The sequence below is a fragment of the Plectropomus leopardus genome, chromosome 2 (assembly GCF_026936395.1).
Source record: "Plectropomus leopardus strain MGB_pleo_1.0 chromosome 2, ASM2693639v1, whole genome shotgun sequence".
Lineage (NCBI taxonomy): Eukaryota > Metazoa > Chordata > Actinopteri > Perciformes > Serranidae > Plectropomus > Plectropomus leopardus.
In genome coordinates, this window is record NC_142177.1 from 29203418 (window position 1) to 29230158 (window position 26741).

The window sequence follows — 26741 nt, forward strand, 5'->3', positions numbered from 1 at the left end:
TAGATCCTCAACACAGCCCAACTTCTAGTTGGCTCTTAGAGCTGGCACCTCTGTTGTTTGATCGGTCTCCTTGACTGATGCTCAAACATTTAGCTATCCTAGTGCTCAAGCTGCACTATCCCTCCCCTCCTACATATCCACCGCTGTGCATCATCTGTTATCCTGCACGCTGGGTCAAACGGTGCTACAACAATCAGAAAACCTAAAAGAGCTCTGCTTGTCTCTGATCAGCATCACTGTAGACTCTATCTATCATTTCTGGCTTTTTGCCTGCCCTCTGTTATGGAGACATAAAACTCAGCAGAAACCTTTGGTTCAAAACATTTGTTTGTCAAACCTCGCCACACAGCATTTCTGGGCTGCACAGACCTGTCTGGCAATGATGTTCAACCAAACAGTGCTGGTGCCAGATCATTTCTTTTTAACATCCATCTTACTGCCTTATTTATCAACCGTTTCCAGTTATTGCCGATGGATCTGTTCACTCTTATGACTTTCCTGGCGTTTTCCTCCTACTATCAGGGTTGGGTGGTTACTTTAATCATCTTTATTTGTCTGTAACTCAGTAATGGAACATGTTACTCTTTCTAAATTCAGTCTCATTACAGTTACTAATCAATCAACTGATCAAAAACGATTATGTCGTTACTTGCCTTACACAAATTCTTGGCCTGGGCACTCTTGCGTTGACATCGAGGAGGAACAGATTGTCTGACAAACAATGTGAGGATCTTTTCTTCATGAAGTATAAGCACTGCTTTAGTGTTAAACACGTCAAAGCCATGTTTCAGTGAGCAAGCAACTCAAGTGAGTTTATTTGAGTGTGTTTGGCTTGCTAAATGCCGATCAAACATGTTTTTCCCAAAATCTAATGCCGCAATTAATCAATCATTGGAATAGCTGCCACATTTACATATGGCACTTAAATAGTAAATCCTTATTTAGGAGTAATTTATGACTGCATTACTTAAGCAGCTAATCAATGGTACAGCAGTGGTCACAACTTGTTCTTATTCTCTGGTGATGGCCATTGAGGCTAATTTATTGAATGATCACAAGATAAATTAATGCGAATGTTTTAAACGTGTGTCACTATGGATGCTTCAGTGAACTTCTACGACCATTTAAGGTATGAAGGTATAAAAAATGGATACTGCCCGAGCCAAATTCGAGATTGAATTCAGTCAGTCTGCTTTCATCGATAATGAATTGTGAAAGTGGCATGGTTGAAACTTTTAATAAACCTTCTCATTCCATCACAAAATGTCTCTGATGGCTCACCGTCATGTCAGAGCTGACTATTTAACATCTCCACTGTAGTTCATTGTGACTGACAAGTTCGCATTGAAGGCAAGAACTGCCACTTTTCAAGCCAAGAGTATACAAGAACGATTTTGGTTGGAGTTTTAGCTAATCTGCCATCTGTAGCCGTAATCACACATCACGGTCCAAGAGGAAAAAACTTTGACATAACAGTTTTTACCACAGCCCTGTGACCACAGAGCGAATGTATCAAAACCAGAACCACGTATTAAGGTGTCTGACATCTCAATTGACACAATCATACAATCTACAAGGTGATTCTTTTGTGTTCAACCTAGAAACCAAAGCACAGCATACAATCGTCTGGGGTGAAGTTAAGTCTGGGCTGGTACTTTAGCTTTAGCAGCAGAGACAGAAGCATAGATAGCAACAGCAGGGCCACTCGAATCACAGCGTCCAGGGACAAGAAATGGCTTGTCAGTTCTAGTGGAGGAGTCACAGCCACAGATGATGACTATTCTCTTCCTCGGCCGCAAAACTGTCTCCTGTTTTAATCATTTACAGGCACTTTTTAGGTCCTTTCACATTTTGAAACCCAAGCAAATTGGCTTGATTTCTTTAAAAAAACATGGGAAGAAAGCAATGAGCAACAAAAGACGAAATAGCCCCATAATTTACAAGACGTTAGTAAAAAGTACAAGAAAATTGCATGACAATTTGTTAAAACAACAACAACAACATCAACAACAACAATGAAAAAGTATTTTAAAAATCAAACAGGACACAACCTGGAAAAAGTGCTTAAAAAATTATGAGAATTGTACATGTAGTTTTTCCCAAGCTTTTTTCCCTTTGTTAAATACATTTCTCAAAATCTACTAATATCTTGCAATGTGAGCATTTCTTGTGTATTTTTGAAAGAAACACAGCAATTTGCTCTGGGTTTGAAGGTTTAAATACTTGTCAAAGCAGGACAATAAAAGTGATGTCGCTCCAGCTTTAAAAGGGTTAAAGTTTATATGTGACCAAAACTACATTTGCATTTGAAAAATTATTTTGATGTCTCCTCCTCTCTCTTTACTGGCAAAGCATTTTCTTAATATACTGATGGTGGTGCTGTTGCCATATGGGTTTAGAATTGTAAATCACTACGGCTGATTCGGAAAACATCACTTCGGGGTTTGATCAAGCCAAATGTAAATCTCATCCCGTCCCCGTGGAAAACTGTTTATTCTGTATGGTCTAAAGATGTTTATATTGGTGACCACATCACTGTGTCCTCTATAAGGAACCATGAGATGATAATCCCTGTGGTAATACCTCTATGCGTGTGTTCTGCTTAAACCTCTGTGCATTTATGGATACCTGCATGTGCAGAAACGGTAACAGGCCTATAAGGCGGGGATCTGTAATGGCTGTATTCATTGGGGATCCCACAGTGGACCCAGCAGGGCCAGACAGGGCAGTGCTCTCTCGCTTTATAAAGTGCAATGTGCGTATGCTAATGGACCATAGATCTAAATGACCTTCAGTAGCCAAGAGCAAACTATACCATCTTTGAATTCTAAAAAGATCATTTCAAATGACCTAAATAATTTTTAGTCACTGGGGGGAAATGTGTATATTATGCTGGTGTGCTTTTAAAAGTGGTAAGAGGCCAATTAATGTGTTTCTATCTCCATAATCTTTTGTAATGCAGAAAACATGCTGGAGAAAGAGGTGCATTAGCACTTCATGGTGGCATAAGTTGGGGGCTTGAAATGGAAATTAACAAGGGTGAGGATCAACCAGGGTCGAAAAAATTATTCCAGACAGGAGATGGAGAGAGGGACAACGTGCTAATGATTGTAAATAGTGGATGAGCTGCACATGAGTGTTGCTCATTAGTAAAGAATCAACAGTAAAAAAAAAAAAAGATCAAGAGTAGCGGAGGATGATAGCACAGACCGTGTAGATGTGGGTCCAGGTAGAGGCGTCGTCACTGCTCATGCTGATGCTGACATTACACTGGTGGATCTGAGACGCACTGAGGCCTGAGGCTCTACATTCATCTTCCTCCTGCTCCCTTTTTAGACTTGCCAGCATTCGAAGCTCGTCATCATCATCCCCATGCATTTGTAGACTGCTAAGCAGGTGTAAGCTGGAGTCAACAGGCTTCAGTGTGTCGTCTTCCTCTCCCTTTGAAATGATCGACTGTAATACAGAAATTAATTATTTAGAAGCAATCCCAATGACAGTGATTTACACTTAGTAATATATTGGTCAAAGGCAAGATTTTAAAAAAACAAGCCTCTTATGGTGTGTTCACACTGAACGTGATGCAGGCATTTCACGCGGCAAGTTTACATACAAAGTCAATGCAAAGATGCAAACAAACGTGAATTCACAACGGGCGACATCATGAACACGTTGGATGTAAAATGATGGTCGCAAAAGCGCAGAATTCTTGTCTCCCTGTCCATTCATTCATTCATTGCCCATAACCACTTGTCCTTTGGATCTGTCCACTCAAAATTAAATTTTTCAACTTTAGCAAGAAATTTAAGTAACTCAGTGTTGTGACAGCCTGTCACCATTGAGATCTAGCTGAAATTCTCCTGACATTACCGAGATTCAGAAATGAACGATAAACTATGTCACTAGGCGGGTTTCCATCACAGATTTGGGCAAAAATTAAGCGATTTCTTCACAATGTCAATAAAACACAAGATGACTGAGTTTCCATTGAGTGATTTGCAACTTTTCTTGCAATGTAATGCACTTCTCCTCTTGCAATACCATAAAGCATAGCAATGGCAATTTCATTTGCAGCCACTGCACTAGCCGTCCTTTTTTTCAGTCGAAGGTGACGCAGGCGTGTTTTGTGAGCAATATTGGAAAGGCAAGCCCCTTATACATGGGAGTGGCTACGTATGAGAGATGATAGGGGGGAGGTGATAGTCAAAAATTTCACAGAGGAATGGATTTAATTCATGCTAAAACTTTTTTTGCGATAAATGACAGGCTCACTCTACTTCAGGGCACAGAGCCTCTGTGTTACATCCAGCTATGTGTTCATACCAACCAAGTTAACTGTTAGCTGCCTCTCCTAGTGCAACCACAGCTGCTGAGGGCAAATATTTGCCAGTTGCAAAATGCACCAAAAATACTCCAGCAGCCATATACACGCAAGTAACCTGATGCGAAACTTTTGATTTTGACTGTCACAGTTGGCTCTAGGTGACCTATGTGTGTCTGCGTATCAGTGATTTTTGTTTATTTTTTCCCGTCACTTTTGTGTGTTTGGTGTGTGCCTTTTGTGTTTTGGTTTCATCTCTCCTTTGTTCTGCCTCCCATCCCTTGACTCCTTCACTTGACACACCTGTGACACTCTGCAATTTACACACCTGCCTGCAATCAAGCCTACAAGACAGCCAAGTCTACAGTCATTCTTGTTGGATTGCTGCTGAACATGGTTTGTTGCATGGCAAGTCCAGCTCTATTTCTGATCTTTTCCATTTTTTGCCCATTTGTGTGTTTTCTTTTTTGCTAAGACCTATTTCGTGATCTCTGCCAGGATTCCCTGCCAGCCATTCTGTCCACACCTCCAGCAGGAGAAAACCACAGAAACACAGATCATGCCTCAACTCAGCCAGTCATCCTGTCTATCATTCTCCTGCACAGTTCACTTTTGTAATAAAGAACTCTTTTTCTATCATCCATTTGTTAAAGGTAAAATGTCTCACAATATGCCACTATAAATTAAGCACTGTAGTGCTTCAGGGATTCCCAAGCCTTCAAATCATATTCCAGACACAGGAAAAACATATTTGTTTAGTACCCAGATAAATTATCATTATTTAAAATAATTGCAATATGATTTTTTATTATTTTTTTTGCATATCATGCAGCTCTACACACATGTAAACACAACGGGCAATAATGAAGTCATCAAAATGATCATCATGCACATATATCACACAATAAGTGGATAACTTAAAATCGCGACATGCCTAGAGACAGGCATTGCAAATACACTTACGCTTTAAATGTTGTGGTGTGTGGCATCAATTTCTGTTACATACTTGTCCTGATTTAGATTAAATAAATATATTAGTCATGCATACACAGTAAATCCACAGAGTTGATACAATGTTTTGTGCAACCGGCGAAGTAGAGTAAATCCTAAACCAGCAGACAGCAGTCCCACACAGAACATAATTCTTTGTTTTGACCCTCTGAGGAAATGTCTTTTAACAGTTGATCTATTGATTCGAGAGAGTGCCATGCTAACTTGATTTGTGCCTGGTGTTGCCCTGGTGTTGAATCAATGGCAGTCAATAAACCAAGGCTGCAGGGAGGGAAACAAACTCCTTGTCATATTTCTCTGACAACCTTTCAGTCAAAGCCTTCACTGCATGCTGCCTGCTGGAGCTGGCACAAATCAGCAGTCAAGAGCTGCACTGATGAAGGATGCTGGGACAAGTCTCAGCAGTGAGTTGCGTAAATGCAGAAAGCAACAGCCAAGTGACAGATCTCCCTTCAGGCCTTGTGATCGCTTCAGTTGACTATCGTCTGATCCTGGATCTTTTCAACTGGAGCAGCGGCCAACCTCAATTTGTAACAGACCGTAGTCTGATCCTTCACAGCGCAGCATTACAAACTTTTTCACAAGTCCTCCTTAGCTGTCCAAATCAGCAGTGATCACACATTACTCTGAGCAAAGAGAGGCAGCCAGACAGAACACCAGAGCTTAAATTGAACGAAGCCAAGCCCGTCTACTGAAGACTTCAGGATGCAATGACAATCACTGTAAACAAAGATATTCCGATGGAATTTAATCAAAATAATGGAAATTTGTGGGGGGGTATTCACTCTCTTTTTTTATTCTGTTGTGATCTTCAAAAATATCTTGATCTTTATTTGAGCCTTTTAAGTGCTCAACTTCTTTTACCAGCCACTTGATAACATTATCTTATGTTTCTTGCTGAGCAAATAGTGCGCAGTGGATTTATCAAAGCTTCTTTTTTTATTTTTATTTTTTGTAGAAACAGTCGCCTACAGGGATTCTTGAGAGTTGCACAGACTCAAAATATGTAGAACATTTGCCAGTAATCAAACAAAAACTACATGCTTAAAAAAGCTCAAAGCTGTGTAGCACCGCACCGTTAACTCACCCTGATTTTACCACTGTGATTACACTTTCATTATGTATAGGCATTTAATTGAAAAAAAATAATTAAATGCTTTTAGTTGTACGATTATATCTTTACACAAGGGCATAAAACCTACAGAAAGCAGTAATGCAAAGTTCTTGAAACACAAACATTTTGGTAAAAACATATTTAATTTCCAAGAATTAGTGATGTCTTGTAAAATTTAAAATATCTTTCCGTCACTACAGCGGGAATTATTGATTTATTTATTTATTGTGGTATCAAATTAAGCATTGAGAATTGTTGAATTTCAGTGATATCGATATTGACCTTCACCTAAATTTCTAGTATTTGACATGCCTACTTGTAGGTGTGCCTGCTCTTTTTCCTATTGATTAAAATCTTGAAATCAAAAGCGTTATAAAAAAGAAAAAAAATATATAAACGCAGCTTGCCATTGAGGTGTTTGTTGTTGTTGTTTTTGTGGAAAAGTGTCACATCTATTTGACAAACGCTGAGCATGTTTGCTTTGTTAGAGTTGACACAATGAAAGGTAATCCAATATTGTGGCAATAACATGAAGCATCAAACATACACATCTCACCGTGGAGGTAATTAAGGATGATGGCCAATTGACAGCTACTCAGTTAATTATGAGGTGAAACTTCAAAGTAAGTCTCCCTGTCATGAAAACAAAAAATAAAGAGCCATAGCACATTGTGTGAGGCCAGTTTCTTTGTTAATATTGTAAATAGAAGTTTTACCTTGAGCTGTGTGGAATCATCCAGTTTGACTTCTTGCAGGAGTCTCCTTGAAAGCGAAACACTGCTGTTGCCTTTCACAGCCTGGTTCACTACCTCTGATACATGTGGGCCACATTTGTGTTCCTGCCTGCTGGGTGCCACACTGGGTGAGAGGCAGCGTGTGGGGGCGATCCCAGCTGGTTCAGCTCTCCCACTGAGAGGATGCATGGTGGTGATAGCTGGACTCAGCTCTTTCGGTGCTGTATGTTCCATGTTATGAGATTCAGGATGTACTTCACACTGCACATCCGTAGTTGGAGTGAGAGATCTGGGAGTGGCAGGGTTGGACTCAGCACTTGTTGTTTGATGCTGGAACTTGGTGTAGTTCTTATCCTGAAAGAAATACAGGAACTTGGTGAACATAATGTTGATTTAAAATGATTGTAAGGCTGCATTCACACCAAATCAGGCTTTGCAGCGATAAGCCGCAGGGTTGTGCTGCGGTGTGGGAGTGAAACTTAAATGGTCTATTTTTGGGGGAGTGGAGGGTGGAGACTAACTATAAACATTCAGTATCCCCATCACAGAGTCTTGGTATTTGTCTTTAGTGGCTTAGTTTGTGTTGGAGTAAAAGATCCATAGAGTTCCTTTGATTGTCATTACTATAGTATCTTTACTGCCACAGAGGACACAACTGAGCGCACATACAAACTAAATATACTGCGACACGGTTGTACGCCTCCGCGCACCAGTCGAGTTGCACTTACAGTTTATATCCATGTCTGTTAAAACGTGGCTGCTTCACACACATCTACCCCTCGGTATCACAGAAGATCTACAGACATCAGCACAGTTTCAGGTTGGGCACCGAAGATTAGTGTCACCAATTCAGTGTCAGACCAAATCTCTCCCCCTCTGTTCCTGACCTCTGAAGTTGAGTAATGGGCAGAAAAGGTGTTTTTGCAGAACATCATGATGTCATAATGAAGCTGACCTGTGACCTTTTGGATTTAGATTTGGATATGTGAAATTTAGTCATAATTAACGTATGAATTCCTTGAGTTATGGCCAAAAACATGTTTCATGAGGTCACAGTGACCTTGACCTTTTACCAGCAAATTCTGATTTGTTCATTGTTAAACCTAAGTAGGCATTTTTGCCAAATTTGAAGAAATTCCATTAAGATGCTCATAAGACATCCTGCTTACAGTAATGCAGCACATGGATCACATTGACCTTTGACCACCAAATTCAATCAGTTCATTCTTGACCCTGGAAGAGGGATCCCTCCACCCCCACCCCCCGTTACAGGGGTTTTTGGGGGGAGTTTTTCCTTAGGCGATGTCAGGGTCTAAGGACAAAGGGGACAGACGGACAACCCAAAAATCCTAATGCCTCTGTCAACGGCTATCACCAGTGCAGAGGCATAAAGTCATAGTATAAGCATGGTACACAACAACTGTTAATTTATAGTTTAGTTTTTCTTTTACTCTGTCTTTCCAGTCTGATTGACAGCTACATGGCCACATCGAGTTGCATTCTCCAAAAATTAATTGTGTTTTAACTGTTTTTTTTTCTTCTTTTTTCCCCCCCATCCCCTGCGACCCCACTAACACAGCCCAAACATACTTCCCATCACTTAGTTGAGTGGGAGAGCTGGCGTTTTAGCCGTAATGCCTGATTTGGTATGAATGCAGCCTTAAACACGCTATAAAAAGGATGATAAATCATTGCTCAAGATGGTAAACTGTTATAATGTTTGCAATGTTGCCTGAACAAGTTTAACGTTGCACTCTGCCCTTTAGATTGATGTGTGCTTAATGAAACACGATGATGAGATGGCAAACAGTCATTGGGATTGACCAGGTGTTGGTGGCTTAGCTCTAAATTAACCTCACATTTAAAAAGGGTAATGGCATTCTCTTTAAGTCTGCTAATCTTTCCCACCTTCAGATCCAAAGTTAACACTCAGTGATGTAGTTCACAATGTGTCGCCTACCAATCAGGTTACATAATGCACACTGCACATACAGACACATGGCTTTTTTCAACAATAAAGGAACACACTAAAATCTTCAGTTTTGAATATCAAACGCTCACCCCTGTAGGCTTGAAAGATACACATTTCTGAAAAGGTTGTAACTTGCTCATCTACTGAGGACGGCAGCTGGATTCACAACCGTAACAATAGATTCCAATTGTGACCCAGTTTCACAGAGAGAAGAAAACGCCATGGAAACTTTTCAAAAAATCCTGCAGCAAAAAGCACTTCTGTCACCGTCAACACAGGTAAATGACCATTCTTAAAATCCCATCGCCATGTCAGTGTAGTTGATGGACACAAAAAACTCAGAGCGGCACACAGAATCTGAACAATTATCCATATCAGAAAAAAAAAAGGATTGTTTTGGACCAAACTGAGTAACCAGTATGTGTGGTATGATGATGCTGGAGGAAAGTTTTTGTGGACATTTTGATATATTCTTTGCAGTGAAAGTGGGTCACAGTTGGAATCCATTTTAACTATTGAATCAAAGCTGACTGCAGCTGCCGTCGTCCACAAAGGAGAAAGCTACAAACTTTCCAGAGCCACCATTCAAGCCCACAGGCGTGAATGTTTCATATTCAAAACAAAGATTTTAGATAGTGTTCCTTAAATGTTCTACACCATCTCAACAGGTAACAAAATCTATGTCAACAAGACCAATAATTGATCCCTTGATTTAGTATCTTAGTTTAGTCAAAGTGATACATTTGAGTTATATTTTTGATTAAAATGCAAAATGCTGTAAACCATATTTTCCAAGTATTCACACCAGCCTTTGCTATTCTCCATGAAATAAAGAGGATTACAATTGACGAATACTTAGAGCCAGATTGCCAGCACACCTACACTTTTAAAGTTCATAATATAGACATTGTTTCTCATGAATTAGACTGTTTAAAGCTTCCCTCAGAGCTGCACTCTCTATCTCTTTATATCTTCCTTCTGCTGTCTCTGTTTTTGAGGCGTTTTCTTTCATCTCTGAGCTTTGTTTTGGGGTGAAAGGCTATTATAAGCCCCTTGAGATTTTTATCTCACCTGCTCCATATGGTATTTGTTTTCTCTTTTCTCTCTATGCTTTATCATTTCAATAACTGCAAGTGAATAAACAATTACGATACTACTGCACAGTTCATTCTCTCATTTATTATTGAATTAAAGCAACTGTTTTTCCCTGAAAATAAAACAAATTTTAACATTGGTCTATTGTATCTCATACATTTCCAAATAGTTCATACAATGCAGGTTCATTGCTTTGTTTTGCTTTTAATATTTCTCTATGTTTAAACACAAATGTTAGCACAAAAGAATTGCATAAATCTGATGCAACACATTGAAAGATGATATTGCTCCAAGTTGAGAAATGAGCGACCTGCCATAAATGAATGAAAATCAAAATCAGGCCAACTGATGGCTAAACACAGTCGGATTTATTACCATGGTGGCAGAAAATGGTGGCTTAGCCAGCTAAAGCTTTGAGGTGAAGCTGATGTGATATGTTAAAAACTGTCCCACAACCTGTGTTGCATGTCTTGCACTTTTTACTGTACATATTACTGTACACATATAATTATCACTTTGACACTTCAGCAAATTGACCTGATTTCTTTCAAAAATATGGGAAGAAGGCAATAAGGAACACAAAAAGACCCCCAAATTAGCAAGAGATTCAACAGAAGTACAAGAGAATTCCCTGAAAATTAGTTGAAAAAAAAAATAATAATAATTTAAAAAAAGGGACATGACCTGAGAAATATGTTGCACATCTTACTTATTACCTTTGCTAATGACAGTATGGGATTTAAACCACTTTTGTAAGGCTGAGTGTGCTTTTTGGACTCTTAGGCCTCACATATGCCATTTTTGTCATGTACAATATGCACACAACTTTTTTTAAAGTCAAGATTTAAGGCAGATAAATGTTTCGACATTTGCCACCGTGACTCTCACATATCTTCAGACAATGACTTCCTGTTTTCTTACACAGCAGATGTTTTACTGCTCGCTCTCCGCTCTGCTAACATTCTTTTGCTGACATTTTTGTTTTTCTCTGATAAAAAATATATACTGAGGCTCCTGGATATGTATAAATCATTTCATTTATGAAGGACACTGAAGGCTGCAACCATATTTTGTGATAACTTTTATCACTTCTTCAGCACTGCACAAGGGCAGCTTACAAACAACACAAGCCTTTCGCTTTGTTACTGTACTGAATTGCTTTGACTGGTAACCTGAAATTAGCTGATACTAGTCAGCTTTCACAAACCTCTTGAGAATGTTTCAAGGCATGAAACTTAGATCCACCAATTAGAAGTGAATGTGGAGGTGTGGAAGTCATACCCTTTTTACCATGGGCCACAGACAACAAGAAAATTGTGACACAACTAAATAGTACCAACAAGACTACTAAGAAACAGGAGGGCTGTCTCTCAGGAGAGTAATTGTTAATCTCCAATATCTTTAAGACTACTTCTTGCATCAATCTCTGCTTCCTCTGCCAAGGACAAGAGACAAGTGGAATCAAAACAATATCATGAAATAACACAATATAGCAGAAACCTTGAAGGAGAGCCATTGTAACCAACCTCTCCGAACTTTAATTCTATTTATTTTTCTCAAGCTGACATGAAAGGTGGTGTTGTTGTTGTTGCTACTTACAGACTGATTTCAGTGCATGCAGCGGCTATCCTGTGGTGATTTTGCCTTCTCATAATGTCTTTGCACTGTTCTGAAACGTACAGCAAAAATCCTGCTGTTAAAAATTTACAGAACAAGTTTTAATGAATTCTGTTGATAACTTCTCTGAGATGCTCTCTGACATTCTAACAGTTTTGTGATTTTAACATTCACATTGATAATCCCAAAGACAAAACTGCCAGAGGATTCTGTAGTCTGTTTGAAACTTTTTATCTGTTGCTGCATGTGAAAGGGCCAACACACAGCCAAGGGCACACACTGGATTACAAAGTGTGTGGATATTTCTGACAGCATCGACAGAAATATAAACAGTTCTCGTGTCTTTTTTACTACTGGTTAAGAGCGAACTAATCCACCAACATGTTTAGCCCTTGACTTTCTATCCCTCGATAGGTAAAATGAGTTTGTGTCTTTTTTTCAGCAAAAAAAAAAAAGAAAATATTGTGGTCGTATACCTACATGTCAAACAATTGAACCAGACCACTGCTGCAATTTCACAGAAACATTTGGCTAATGTCAGCATTCAATGCTATCATTTTAAAAAACGCTGGAGGATGTTGTGAAGCATCTTAATTCATCTGTCTGCTGTTTGACAGCCTGCCAATAAGCCTTTTCCTTTTATTTTCCGTTGCTTCAAAATGGGTGTGCTAAAAAAGGGCAACCTGGTCCTGATGATTTACTATGAAATAATTGTAGGCCCATCGTTAATCTTGAGAACGTTGTTGAGTTTCAGCTCAACTTTTTAAATATAAATAGCCTTTTGGGTAGTTTTCAGTCTGGCTTTGGATCAGATCTCAGCACTGTACTGATAAAGGTTTTAAAGTAAATTTGTCTTAATACTGATTCAGGTAAACATCAGTTTTGATGCTGCTTTTTCTTAATAAAGCCCTTGATACTGTTACAGAGACTGATATAATGGTACAGTCCTCAGTTGGTTTCACACATATGTTTGGTTGCTGCCATTGTTGATCATAAATTTGAGTGGATCACAATGTTGTGGAGTCCCCCAGGGTTCAATGCTTGGCCCATTATTGTTATATTATCATTATATCACTTTATCCAACTGTTTATTAGGCACACAGTATTCTGATAAAGCTGCTGTTAAGAGCCTTACTAAAAAAAGAGTAGAATAGGGAATATTGTATTTTTTTCTTCTAAAAAAAAGTTATGTTTACACACAGATATTTTAAATGCCTTGCCTTCCACATAAAACACTTACAAAGTTAACTGTAATTAAGTATTTAATCCAGCATTACTTATTCACATTTATTTGCTATACCATCTTCTTTTTTCATGCCTTTGGTAGCATATTACTGCATATCTTGGTCCTTAAGGGCCCCACACACCGTTGATGGAAAAAACACTCTGCACTGGCTTTGCCATGTTTTTCTATGTGGAAAGAGATGGTGCCCAGCTTAAATTGCCACCAAGCAATGTGCTCACAGTTCAAATTATTTCAACTGTAGTCTCAGTTGCTGCTGACCTTTTATTGCACAAAGGATGAAATAACAGCTGTATGTGATGTAGAAGCAGCACACAAAAGTGGGGGTGGTAGAGAGAGGGAAGAAAAACTCTCTTTGCATTTTAGAACTCCCTGAACTCTGTGACAAAAAATTAACATCTAAAACAATCTTGCCAGGAAAAGTAATGCATGGCAAAAAAGTCAGCAAGCAGATGGAGCTACCAGGTTTGTGAACAGGCATTTAGTTTCCACACCTCGACTCGCCAAATCAAATGTGCACTTTTTGATGATGTTTGCTTGTGCTGCACTACACTCGGCACCCTACGTAATAGTAAGCAAAGGACAAATTCCTAATCATCTGGAGGCAGCCAGCAAATCAGTGTAACAGTGTCAAACCACTGGCATGACTCTGTATCTCTATCCATGTTTGCGTTCTATTGTATGAGACCCACAGCTGCTTGTCATAGCTGCCTAGCTTAACTTGAGGTCAAAAACTCTACAAAGAGCATTTAAATTAACTTTATCAGTTGATATTGTCATCTTTGCCCAATGGGAAGATGTTATAATAACTCCAAGTATCCCACAGTTTCCACCATATCTGGGGCAATATGCAATTTGCAACTCTGTGGTCCACCACAAATAGCCTTGCTCCATCAGTCATCATAAAAATCTATCACAGAAATTCATTTCAGCATACTCTAGCCTGTTGGAGTGTAGTCTATACTTGAAGTATACTTGAAGAAGTTGTGGTTATCCAATATATGATCTTTGTTACCTGACGGAATAGCCATTGTGTCCTTGTAGAAAAACTGTGTTTTCTTTGGATATTACAAACAAGTGTGGCTCTTATTTTCCCCTCTGAAGAAAGTCACTTTCAAAATGACCATCTCACAGAGAAGTTGTAGGTGGGAAAACATAAAAATGCTCTTCTTTCTGCTGGTAGATTCAAAACACAGGATCAAAATGCTTACTCTGCTTTCAAAGAGTGAAATTATATGCTTCTTTCTTCACCCTTTAACCATAGTTCATACCGAGTGATGGTGATTTTAATGTGATCATTTTAAAAAGTGCTCCTTTAAACACCCCACTCAGACACACTTTCAGTGTTATTTAATCGTGAAATAATGTAATTTAGTGTTGGGCATTCATCTTTTTCCATCCTCAGTTATTTCCCAGAATGCTGATGGACATTACCTGAAAAGTTGAACTGGTGTTTTTTTATGTGCAAAGGTTGAGGGGAAAAATGACTACCTCTAAAAGCTTTATAGTTATAGGCATGGCCCTGTTAATGGTAACAGCAAGTGCATTGTCCTGGTTCAGAGAGCAAGTACAACAAGTCCCCAGAACAAAAAAAACAATGTACAAAGGAAAGCCCAGGCAATATGTTTCTATGGTGGGTGGGTGTTTGTTCCTTTACAAAGTGTTTTGATGGCTCATTATTGGGGCTGTGTTTAAATCAGTGTTGAAAAGCTACAGGATAATTTGCTTTTTAACAACGCAGCCTGTCTCACAGCCTGTGTGTGCCACACAATTTCTCCCTACCTTGCCAAAAGCAGATACTCTACCTTATTTTGCTTGTTTGTTTTGGCAAGTATTACCAGGGGGCACTGCTGATAATAAGTCCATAATAAGCTATTTTTGGCTTGTAATCAATGTAAAGTGTTTATAGATATAAAACAACTCCCAAAACCAAAAAAGTAATGCAAAAGCTGAAGAAAAATGTCAACTCTGGGTAGAGCTTTGTAGAAAGCAAAGAAACTGCAGGTATAGTAACTGCACTTTACAAAGGTCACCATTAAAGGGGAATCACATTTTTTCAAACAAAACCTGTTTTATTCGTTTTTTCATATCGGCTTGATGTGGTGTGAGTTCAATACATACACACCTGCACATGCACAAAATGTACAATGGAAAATAGTGAGTATGGGAGAAGCACCTGACTGATTCCAAAACCTGACAATGACTATTAATATTTTAGAGGGGTTCTTTTTTCCTGTTGACTCCAACATAAATAAGCTGGAAATGCAATGACACAGTTGCACTTTGTCTATGTTTGGTACCATATCCACAACATATAGGAATGCAGTCTGTGGATGTTTTAAACCAGTTAAAAAATACACCATTTGGCAAATACATGCAACAGCCAATTTAAGTATCTGTTTTTTCTTTAGGTTTTGTGTTCTACGGTGGATTATGTCTTAAATGTGGTGCACAGAATACATTATTTTAATGAAAAAATAAATTATATTAAAAGTAATCAGCTGCGCAACAAAATGAGGCTCTTAAGTCTGAATTATCAGACTTATTATAAAGTTTTAAATAAGTAAAAGCAATTAGCATTTCTTTGAAGATCATCTTTATACTCAGTTCAACAGTTTAATTTCCCTGCTCAGCATAAAGAAAACTACTATTCTTTATTATATGTCTCAGAACCATTAATAAATTATCTGATGATAAATAACCCCACTGACCTTTGAAGTTTTCAGCATTTGCAGGAAATCCCAATTAATCAAATAACTCCGACTGAAATCAAACTGTGGACATAATGTGAGATATTGAAATACGCTGAATCTTGGCGGAAGAATTGAGATGAAAGAATACATCCCTAAATGGAGAACATGTATTTAAACTGGCGTTTGTCTATACTGTCACTGTACATGGTGTAACACAAGTTTGCCTATTTAAGGTCATGAGAGTCAGAGTAATAGGCCTATATCTTGTGTCAAAAGATTCATCTCAAATGTGAGTGTATTTGAAGTACAGCCTGCATGAGTTTCTCACAGACATACAAGAGACATACCTCATCACTTTCACTGCCGATGAAGTCATCCTCAGGCTGGGCCTCGTACCGCCTCACACTTTTGCTCTGAACCTGATCAGCTCCCATCTCCATCTTCTCCTGGTCACCCTGGCCTGGCCCTCGTTTGGGTGAGTGTGGCTGGGATGAGAAAGTGAACACCTCCTCTCGCAGAGTGAGCTGGGGCTCAGACCCTTCATTACTCTCCCAGCTGCTCCAGACCTGCAGGTCACATGGCAAACCTGGACAGATCGAGCAGGAGGGAGACTGTGCTGGTGTGGGAGCAGCGCCTGAACTTTCCTTGGCAGGGGTGCAGCTACGCTCATCTAAAATAAAAGATTAGAGAACAAAAACAAAAACAAGACGGTTTTAACCCAAACAGGAGTAAATTCTCCATTTGAAACATACACTGTTGCATATGAGTGCATTGTTAAAGAGGCTTTGAGTGTAGAAATTGTATAATACATGGATAAGTCTTTCAGAATACACATGAAGGTCTTAACTGCAAAGACTGAGGGGAGTATAATGATAGGCATCTCATTACAGTGAGCGATAAATCCGTTTCTAATTTTTTCATCATGTGACTAATGGCGTTCTAATTTCATTTGATCATATGCACATAAAAATTCATAATAACAATATGCAAAATTGTAATGAATTCCATCGCTTGCCAAAGGAGGACATTAATTTCTCCCGCAGTGACATTTTTGTGTTGTTTTTTTTAACAGCCCTGCAATGCTAATGCCTTAACGACAATATAACAATATAAACAACATAATCAACAGTGAGAACAGCAGTTTACTGCAAAGTTGTCACTCATGAAATGACAGCTCTGTCCAAACATCCTTAGAAATCTAACTGGCATATTTTCTAAGCAAATATTGTTCCTATCCAGCTTTAATCACTTTTGGTTTTCCACTTTTGTTCAAGTAGAAACAGAAAATCTTACAGCAGTGTTACAATATCTGACACTGTGTCCCTGACAATATGGGTACAGTCTTTTTGAGCCTGAAATGAAAGTTGCATCCATTCGTGTGTGTGTCTGCAAGACAAAGCACTGAATCTTAAACTCCACGATAGGCGTGACATCAAAAGAGGCACCTCTGTCTGAATGAGTGAACACATTCGAACCTCTCGACAGTATAATCACTTTCTCTAATTGCCCACTGTGTGGCAAACCCTGGGCTCAGGAGATGTCCCTGTGACTTTTATTTAATGTGCCACATTACCATTAATGAACTAACTACTTTCCATCTGTGGGCAGGGCTGCAGCAAAGGAGCTTATTGCTGTAGAGAAACATCCATAAATGAGCTTTCAGAGCACGTGCACTCATTTTGTGAGGACAATGCTGGTGTAGGTGGGGGTGTGTGCATGTGTGTGTGGTTATGGTGGCAGGGGGTGGGGATTCTGTGGGATAGAGTAGGAGTAGGTACTCCTAAAAAAAAAAAAAAGAAAAAGAAAAAAAAAGAAATCCTGCAAATGGCCTTGACGTGGGTTATGCAAAATTTAAAAAGGGGAACAAAAGTGATGGTGTATGCAGCATACAATGAGGCTCATTAAAATTCATGCAATATTTTGAAGTGATTTAATTCATAAACTAAGAGCAGAAATAGGTATTTTTCTCAAGTATAAAGGAACTACTTGGTGAAATCAGAACATGCAAAGTAGACACCAATACCACTCAATATGCACATTATTCTCTTTTGTCCCATCCCTCGCTGTCTTTTTAGACCTTTCTAACCATCACTCAGTGGAAAAGTGCACATGTCTTCCTGCTGCTGCTTCCTGCTGTCATGCTCCCTGTCTATTCACAGCAGATGTGAGCCTCACCTGCTGTTAGGTGCTTTGTCTTTTCTGTTGGGGTCAGAGGTTGTTGCTTGCTCTCCTGCCTACTGGGTGAGGGAGTGCTCCTCTCCCTGGTTTTACTTTTCTTTCTGTGGCCACCATTAACAGCATCTGGAGAGGCTGTTAACCAAAAGAACATCTTATCATATTAACATTCACCAAACTGTGTAGATTCTTGGCTGGTCAGTCAATCTCCATAACCCCCCCACGTCAAATTGCCCAACTTTACAGCAGAAATAAATGTGTTTTCAGCCTGGTAAAAAAATGCTTATGGTCACTATAGCGAATTTAAACATTAAAAACAACTGTAGGGGGTGATTTGCTTATACTACTCACCTGTGTTAACATTTTAATAATGCCCATAGTTACACATATTTAAGGGTGTAGTCAGTTTAAGTGACAGGCTGTATATGAGGCTTTGCTACAGTCTGTGAGTCAGATCCACCCCTTCTCCTCCACAACCCCACCCTCTCATCCAAATATGGTGACTTCTGATTTAAAAAAAAAAAAAGATTGGCCTAATGGCCTAAATGCCAAACTCCAGGTTTCAATATGATAACCCACAAACCATTGGGTGGTGGCTACATCTATCATTTATGTAGTCTTGAGTCTATCATCTCAACATACAAAGGGTTTCCACAGGTATGAACAAGTTAAATTAAGGACTTTTAAAGAACTTTTTAATGCTACTTTTAAATGTAGGACCAAACTGGCCTTAGAAATACACACCAAAAATGAAAATCTACACTTTCCAAGTAAACACTAGTGCCAGTTCAAAATAGCCAATGTTCTGAACCAGTCATCAAAGTTTGAACTTTGTGTCATTTTGAGGTATGTTGTCAACATGTTTCTTTTCCTAACACAGTAGCTTTACTTGTCTTAATCTAACCTCCATAACTGCACATTAATTATGTAATGTTAGGCAAAGTACCTAACATAATTTTGGGCGCTAAATTGTAGGATGTCATAAGAACTGTTGCATGACAATATGTCACTCTACCACACAGTAAATATAAAAGATAACAAGCAGGCTGCCTAGCAAGGCCTTGGTGCAATCCTTTGAAACAAGAGCAAAATGGCTTGATTTCTTTCAGAGAAAAGGCAATGAGCAATGAAAGAAGAAATGACCCCAAATTAGCAAGAAACTGGTAAAAAAAAAATCAAAGAAAACTGCCTGAAAAATTAAAAAAAAAACAAAACAAGTCTTCAAAATAAGTGCTCAAAATTTATATTAATTATGTAACATAATTTTAAATATAATTGACTCGGCTCGCCTCTGACCACCTCTCCTTGTCTCTGCCCCGATAAACCTAACAGCATTCTGTCTCCAGCCACGATTTTGGCCATTTCTCTCTAAGCAGGTCATAGCCTTTTTTTTCCACCTAAAAAAAAAATCGCACCACAGGTTCAATGGTTTAAACACTTTTGAAAAGTGTCTGAAAGCAGCTTAAGAAAAATGATGTTGTCCCAAAGGGTTATAAATGCAGTGATTTAATAGGAAAAGGGGGAGACAATTCAGGCATATTGTGCATACAGGTGTGTCAAAGTCTGCGCCCCACCGAATAGTTAGTAGTGACTAAAACGCATTTGTAAATTTGCATTTACAAGTTAAGCCATTTTAAGGACTTGCAGCCACCCTAATAGACAGAAAATGTAAGGTGTAGTGCACACAGTTTACCTGACAATGCTAGCTTCTCTCTTCTAGCACTGTAGACCCGCAGTTTCTTAGATCCCAGCTTGTCCAACACTCTGTCATTCGGGGGATGGGGCTGCAAACTGCCAAGTGTTCCTACATGCAGGATTTTCACCATTAGAAAAGCTTTATAACACAAAACAGTTAAACATCAATGTTATTATAGCCTGCCAGAAACATATCTGTGAACTGATTATGCACTGTGAAAATCCTTATTAATGAAGGCATTCCGGTAACTGAGCTTCTTACATTCATTCAGTGCCTAGAGAATACATCCAGCTACATTATGTTCAGCTGAATTAAGGAATTTTAATCATCATTCAGTCATGCTCAAAGGCTGTTGTATTATCAATTGTAAAGGCTGTTATTAGGTGCTGTCAGAGCTGGGCTCTTGTTTTCTTGGTTCATGTGCGATGCTTTTACCAATGCACAATAATCGGGTGCATTCTTAAGACCATGAGGAGGCGCTTTTACAGATGGCAGTACAGTTTAAGTCACGCAGCTTTAAAAGCTTGATCGGCATTAATGCACATTATATTCACATGCCAGATAATAAAAAAGGTAGGTGATCTGCAATCTATAAAGATTCTCAGTCACACGGGGCATTAGATATGTAGAGGTACGAGACTCACTAGAAAGTCTTCTAGCTCCTCATTCTCTACATGAAGTGGAAAAGTGAGTATCACTGCACATTAGCCGATTACATATCATTTAAGTTTAGTAAATAACATATGCACTTTCGTGACACCTGATCAAGCACTGGAAATTTCCCTGCATACCAACAACAGCAAGGTGAAACAACTTCATAAAAATGGCACTAGAAAAACATTTTTTTGCTTTAATCCATTTTATGAAGTGCACATTGCATGATTCATGTAAACTCTGTCAGATATATAAAATACAAGTATCCTTAAAAAAAACGCCTTTATTTTACATGGCAATATAGATTAAAATGAGCAACACATTGCCACTCACAGGTCTTTATCAAGGTCATAATCTGCTGTAGCGACAGCAGTCTGCACAAACCCCACAGTGTGCCTTGGATCGTTTTTGAATGAGACTTGCATTTTATATTTTTTGATTGAGAGTATACTTCACTCATGCAATGAGCACTTCACAAGATTGAATAAACACAGTATACCTGAAGTATCCAAAGAGCACCTGTGACCACTTCACCCAGCAGCACTTCTCTGTCTTCTTTATTTGCTTTGATGGCAAAAGTCCCAGCTCTGTACTCAAAACAATCTTTAGGGGCCACTATGGAAAACTGAGGGTTTGGACAGTTGTGATATTAGTACAGTTGAAACCGCCACTTCTCCCCAGGTCAAATTGATCCTTATAAGCGAATAATTATCCTAACCATTTTTTTTTTTCTCTTTTCATTATTTCTCTTGCAGATTGCCATCAAATGACATTTGTATATTTATCACACTGATATAAAGTAAAGAAACTGACCGCTTTGCTATTTACTGAATTTTACAGATTGTTTAAAACAAAATACAGCTGTTTCTTTACGGGCACTTTCTGTGACCAGGCTTTATAACCCAAAAAAATGTGGTCTGAAGACATGTCCCTTGCCAAAAAATAGTCTTGGTTGGTTGCCAAAAACTGCAAGGCATTACCTGTTTTTTTGTTTGTTTTTGTTTTAGTTTTTAATGAGACATTTTATCGAAAGTTGAAGGCCACATTTCTAAGACCACTCACCTCCTTTTTTAAAAACAAAAGACATGTTTATGCCATTTTCAATGTATCTAAATTATATTTCTGTCTCGTCTTTTTATGTTTGTGCAGCTTTCAAGAGCCATAAGTCTATATTCAAACTGTCTCTGATTGCACATGGGAGAAGTGGCATTCAGGGCTTTTTGCTAAAAAAAAAAAGTCTGACGTAGTCTGAAAAATAACATAGTGTATGATACTAATAAGATCTAGTAGTGGATGAGTGGTTAAAACACAGGGCTTTCATTCAGTAGGCAGGGTTCAAGTCAAAATTCATTTATTTTTGGGTCGTGTAAGTGACTCTTAGACGTTGGTAGGATGCTCAGGAAGGACGTCCAACCAGGTAATGTCAAAGATGTCTGCACAAGTTTAAGGAACTATCTTTAAACCGTAATGGGACGTCTTAATAGGATGCTCAAACAACAGCCATTTAACATCTTGATGTTTGCTGGGAATCCAACTGAAAAGGGCAGCTTCAACCACAAGACTTTTCCCCCTACACCTTCATTTATTTGTCTCCATCACTAGCAGCCATAAGGTTTGAGAGAACTACGTTTTTCATTGAGAGAAAGTAACTTTCTTTTTCCAGTCATGAGTTCAATGTCAGTGCAGCACTAACACCACACAGCCAGCTGGAAGCAGACAGGTTACCACAGGGTAAAGTATCATGGGAGTAAAGCTAAAAAAAAACACTGAATTGAAAACTGTGAGACTACTTGATGTTTATAAACCAATATCCAAAGAGCATTTGTATATATCTACGATTCCATTAAACTTTTTTGATCCATATAATTGGATGATCACTGTTACCGTGATCATTATAAGTGGTTTCCGCTGTATCTAGTTTATAATTGATTAAACCTGTGCAAAAATGTGAGAAAAGAAAGCAGGCGTTGCTCGTCCTAAAAAAAATTTTCTAGCTACAGGACTAATTTTCTGGAAATTTTCCAAAAACTTGTCTGTCCTCGGTTCAGCTACATTTTAGTTCATTTTCACATTTTCTGCTCCTTATTCCCACCTATCAGTCATACATATACTGGTACACCAACTCACTCCCTTTGCCAAATTGTCTTATGTGCATAATACCTCCCTGCCAGCTCCCTTTCTGGCTCTGTTTGCCTTCGCTGATTGCTTACCTATTATTGACTGTGCTTTTGAACAAAGACCAAGTAATCTGCCTTTTATGATATCTGCTCTACCTCTGCATCCTGTGGATGAGTCCATATTACAGCTTAGACTCTAAATATAACAATATCTCGCTTTCTTTCTTCTTCACCATTATCTGCTTCCATGTTAGCTGCTTCTTATAGTGCTCCAGAATGAGGAGTAGCTTCAATATTTGGCCAGATAACCGGAAGTCGGTTGGCATGGAAAGCACACACAACACAAACAACAAGTTGGACCCAGATATGTGCAGTACCTTGTACACAAAAATCACTGCTAATAGTCAGCTTTGGTTCAATTTTCCTACACAGCCTTTCATCACTGAATCTAAAGACTTCTGGCCCATCATGTAAGTACAGAATATGTCAGAATACAAAGACACACAAAAATAGAATAAAAAGACAGAAAATAATAATAATATTCTCACTTTAAGTGCAATATATATTTTTTGTATTTTGCTTTTCATGTCTATATTTAAGTACTAATCATGTATGTCTGAACTTGTGTGTGAGTGTAATTCACTTTTTACCTTTTGCCATTTACTTTAGTCTTTTATTCTTATTTTCCACTGTCATTTGATCCCTATTCAACTATTGAATAATAGTTTAGATTACTGAATTTATAATTTTTATATTTTTATATTTTTATAACTTGTCAAAATTGAATTGTATTCATTATCTGTAACTGCTTATCATGTTAAGGGTCGCAGGGGGGCAAGAGTTGATCCTACATGACATTGGGCAAGAGTCGGCTTACACCCTGGACAGGTCGCCACACTGTCACAGCGCTGACACATAGAGACTCAACCATTCACACTCACATTCACACCAACGGCCAATTTAGAGTCTCCAGTTAATCTAACTTGCATGTGTTTGAATAGGACAGGAAGCTGTAGAACCCAAAGAAAACCCATGACAACCATAACAACACTGTGAGGTGACAGCACTAACCAATGCACTACCGTGAGACCCAAAAATTTTACAGATACAACTAACCTCTGTTCAAATTCAGTTACACATATCTATAAATTGCATTGTAGATATCTGTAACTGAATTAAAATATAAGTCAGTGGTAAGTCAAATTGTAATTAAGTTAGTTAAAGATATCTACAATGCACATTTTCACTCATAAGAAATTAACATTTGATATCAACACTTAGCATTTTGATGAGTGAGATGTTGGCTTAGAATTCTAACTCATCAAAAAGCCTTTATTTCAGCAACTGATAGACCAGGACATGTATAGTTGTAGAAAGTATGCAGAGTTGTTAAAATGACTATGGACTTCGATTCAAATTTACCCTCAAGAAGTATGTGGGACGGTTCTCTGTGTGATAACTTGTCACTCTGCGTGGCAATGCTCTCACTTTCTGCAGTAACTTTTTGGATCACTTTACTGGCTGGGGATCCCTGCGGGGAACAGTAAACAAAAAGAAAAACAAGTTCAAAGCCGTGTTCTATTTTGTACTTATGGTAATGTATAACATAAAGGGATATATGTTATTATGGGATTCATGAGATTACCGCATTTGTGATTAAGAGTACACTTATATCTGTTCCATCTGAGGCTGCACTGCTTTTTTTTCCAGTTTGAGGGGGTGGCCCTGAGACCCTGGAGCCTGACGCTGCGAGTGAAACACCCTGGGGCCTGGATTGTCGATAAGTGGTTGATCTTGCAGTGGTAGATTGATCAGGAACTGCAAAAAAAATCCCATTATACGTTGACCAGTAGTGATTTTGCTTTTTGGATAGGGTTTTCTTTGAGGCATTTTCTTACATCTTATGCTCATACATATTTGAAGGGCGTTTTCACATCTATAGTTTGGTAGACACTGTGCGATTTGGGGGTGAAGTTGCAACAATTTTGCATTTTTTTAATAGCTCAGATTAGTGTTAAAACTGCACTTTGTCAAGTGCACCAAATATCATAAACAAATGAGACTGTTGCAATCAATCAAATATTTTAAAAGAAGGCAAACAATATGAGCAGCCGATAAGACAATCAGCTGTTAAACATTTCAATCTTTGAATGAACCCTGATGAGGGAGAGATTATGATGTGTTGTCCTTGTTACACAGAAGATGAGAGAGGCATGCTCATAATAAATTATGGATTAGCACTGTTTTTTGGTTCACTTCCTGTATTTTGGTCGGATCACATTCTCACCTCAAGTGAACTGAACTCTAGTGCATGTGGAAGCGAACCAAGACCCGCATTTTGAGGCAGACCAAAGTTCATATGAGCTTTCGCACCACCCCCAAATGAGCTGAAATTTTTGACAAAACGTTGCTACGAAGGGTGACAAAAAATTCAATATCAGACATCTATGCCAACATCAGTTTCACGTATAATGCTGACAACAGATGATGTTAATATTTTGTTGGTTTTAAGTAATTCTGTAAAGTAACCAAAAGCCAACGTCCTCCAAACATCTCATGCTAAGGTCAGGTATGGATAACAAACCTATTTAAATTCAATGTTTGTTCAAGCTAAGAGTCTCTAAGAGTATATTTCTGATATCATATTAATGCCTGGTGTTGGCTTGGATAGTTCATATAGATTAGAAGTCGACCAATATTGGTTTTTCAGGGCTGCTACCAATACCAATTTTTAGTAGTTAGTGAGACCGATTATGGATATGCCTTTACAATAAAAATGAAAATCTTTCTGTCAATATTTAGAATTTGGAATATAACAAACTCCAACACAAAACTTTGCTTAAATGCCTTCAGCAAATGCTTAATCAAAACCAAAACCTTCAACATCATATACAGCAAATTCCCATCAACTTTTTTTTGATAAAGTCAAGTGAAATTTTAAATAAAAAAATACATAAAACAAATAGCTCCCTGAGGTTTTACAAAGTAAATGTTCCTCCCATGCTGACACTTTCTTTGCACTTTTTATTGAATTAATTTATCGGTGATCATTAAAATAAAATGCAGATACAAATAATCTGCAAAATGCAAAATATTGTCTCTAATTATTGGCCAGGCTGATAGTCTGTCAACCCCTGAGATGATAAATGTAGCCTTAAAGCATGTTCAGTGTGAAGGCCGCAGACAGGCATTTTAAAGATGAGTGAAAAGCCGTATCCGAACTAGCCACAAAGACCTTTTAAAGCTGCTGTGGCTGATTTTTAAAAAAATAGTAAATAGAAAACTTTAAAAACATTCCTTTTTCTTGCTTTGGATTTGAGCCCAGTGATTACAACATGTAGTTTATAGTTTAGGTTGAATATAAATTAGACTCTACTGCTGGTCTGATTGAACTGGTGTTTTTCTTTAATCTATCAATCTGCTCCATAATCATCGTGTAAAAATAATGGGCTCTGGAGGGAGCCGTGATAGGGCCGCGACCTGACCCTGCTGTATCTGTGCCAGGGCTCATTAGGACCACCACCGCTGATGCTAACAGAAAAACAAACTTTCTGTCTGATCCTCATCAGAGCAGAGAGCAGACACTTTCATTCCACAAAACACACAGGATCGTCAAGATGATACAGACGGAGCCGAGTCGGATGCACTGAGAGGGAAGAAAAGAAGTCGCACTCCTTTGAAGCAGCAGATTCGACACTCACAAATGACCCATGTTTACAGTAGGAGTGAGTACATTTCAGTGTACTTCAGATCTGCAGATGCCCATTAAAGAATTTAAAGAATGTGGAAACAATAGAATAAAAGAATTAAATAAGATATATGATAGCTGATAGACAAAAGAATATTTTGAGTTGTGATTTTGATCTGTGAAAATTCACTGACCTTAAAACAGAATATCTTTGGTGTAATGGCATATTATATAATCATGGTTTGTTAGTTGGCTCCATGACAAAAACGGCTGTAACTTACTTTTAACAGTTTCTGACAGATTGGTACTGAAGCAACAATATTCACCAAGCAACTTGGTCACAGCTAAATTGGATGCCTACTCTAATAGCAATCATTTTACTTATGATTAGGAATGTTATGCTAATAATGCAGATGCTAATTATGAAAAGCTATTCCTTGTGCGTGGTTACTGCTCTCTTCTATGGGCACTGCCAGTTGACTAAACATGACTTAGACAGCTGTCAGAACAAATAAATAAGCGTTGATAAAAAAAGGCCACAGAGGCGGCGGAACTGGATTACTGGTGCATGTCTCTTCATATGAGGAGATAATTGCAGCTCTCTAAGTACA

At 38.4% G+C, this 26741-nt stretch overlaps 1 protein-coding gene across 5 annotated transcripts in view; it reads right to left on the minus strand.

The window, feature by feature from the left end:
* cfap20dc (CFAP20 domain containing) overlaps positions 1 to 26741 on the minus strand; it is a 41611-nt gene that overhangs the window by 9620 nt on the left and 5250 nt on the right. For 2 of the 5 annotated variants that reach the window (XM_042506580.2, XM_088090224.1), the window contains 7 exons: positions 24088 to 24260; positions 23865 to 23973; positions 19669 to 19779; positions 17976 to 18110; positions 16148 to 16470; positions 7163 to 7534; positions 3211 to 3456 (listed from right to left, as the gene is read on the minus strand). In XM_042506580.2, coding sequence (XP_042362514.2) covers positions 3211 to 3456; positions 7163 to 7534; positions 16148 to 16470; positions 17976 to 18110; positions 19669 to 19779; positions 23865 to 23973; positions 24088 to 24260 — 1469 coding nt within the window. The remainder of the gene's footprint in view (positions 1 to 3210; positions 3457 to 7162; positions 7535 to 16147; positions 16471 to 17975; positions 18111 to 19668; positions 19780 to 23864; positions 23974 to 24087; positions 24261 to 26741) is intronic. The other 3 variants (XM_088090217.1, XM_088090222.1, XM_088090227.1) reach the window with 3 other exon arrangements.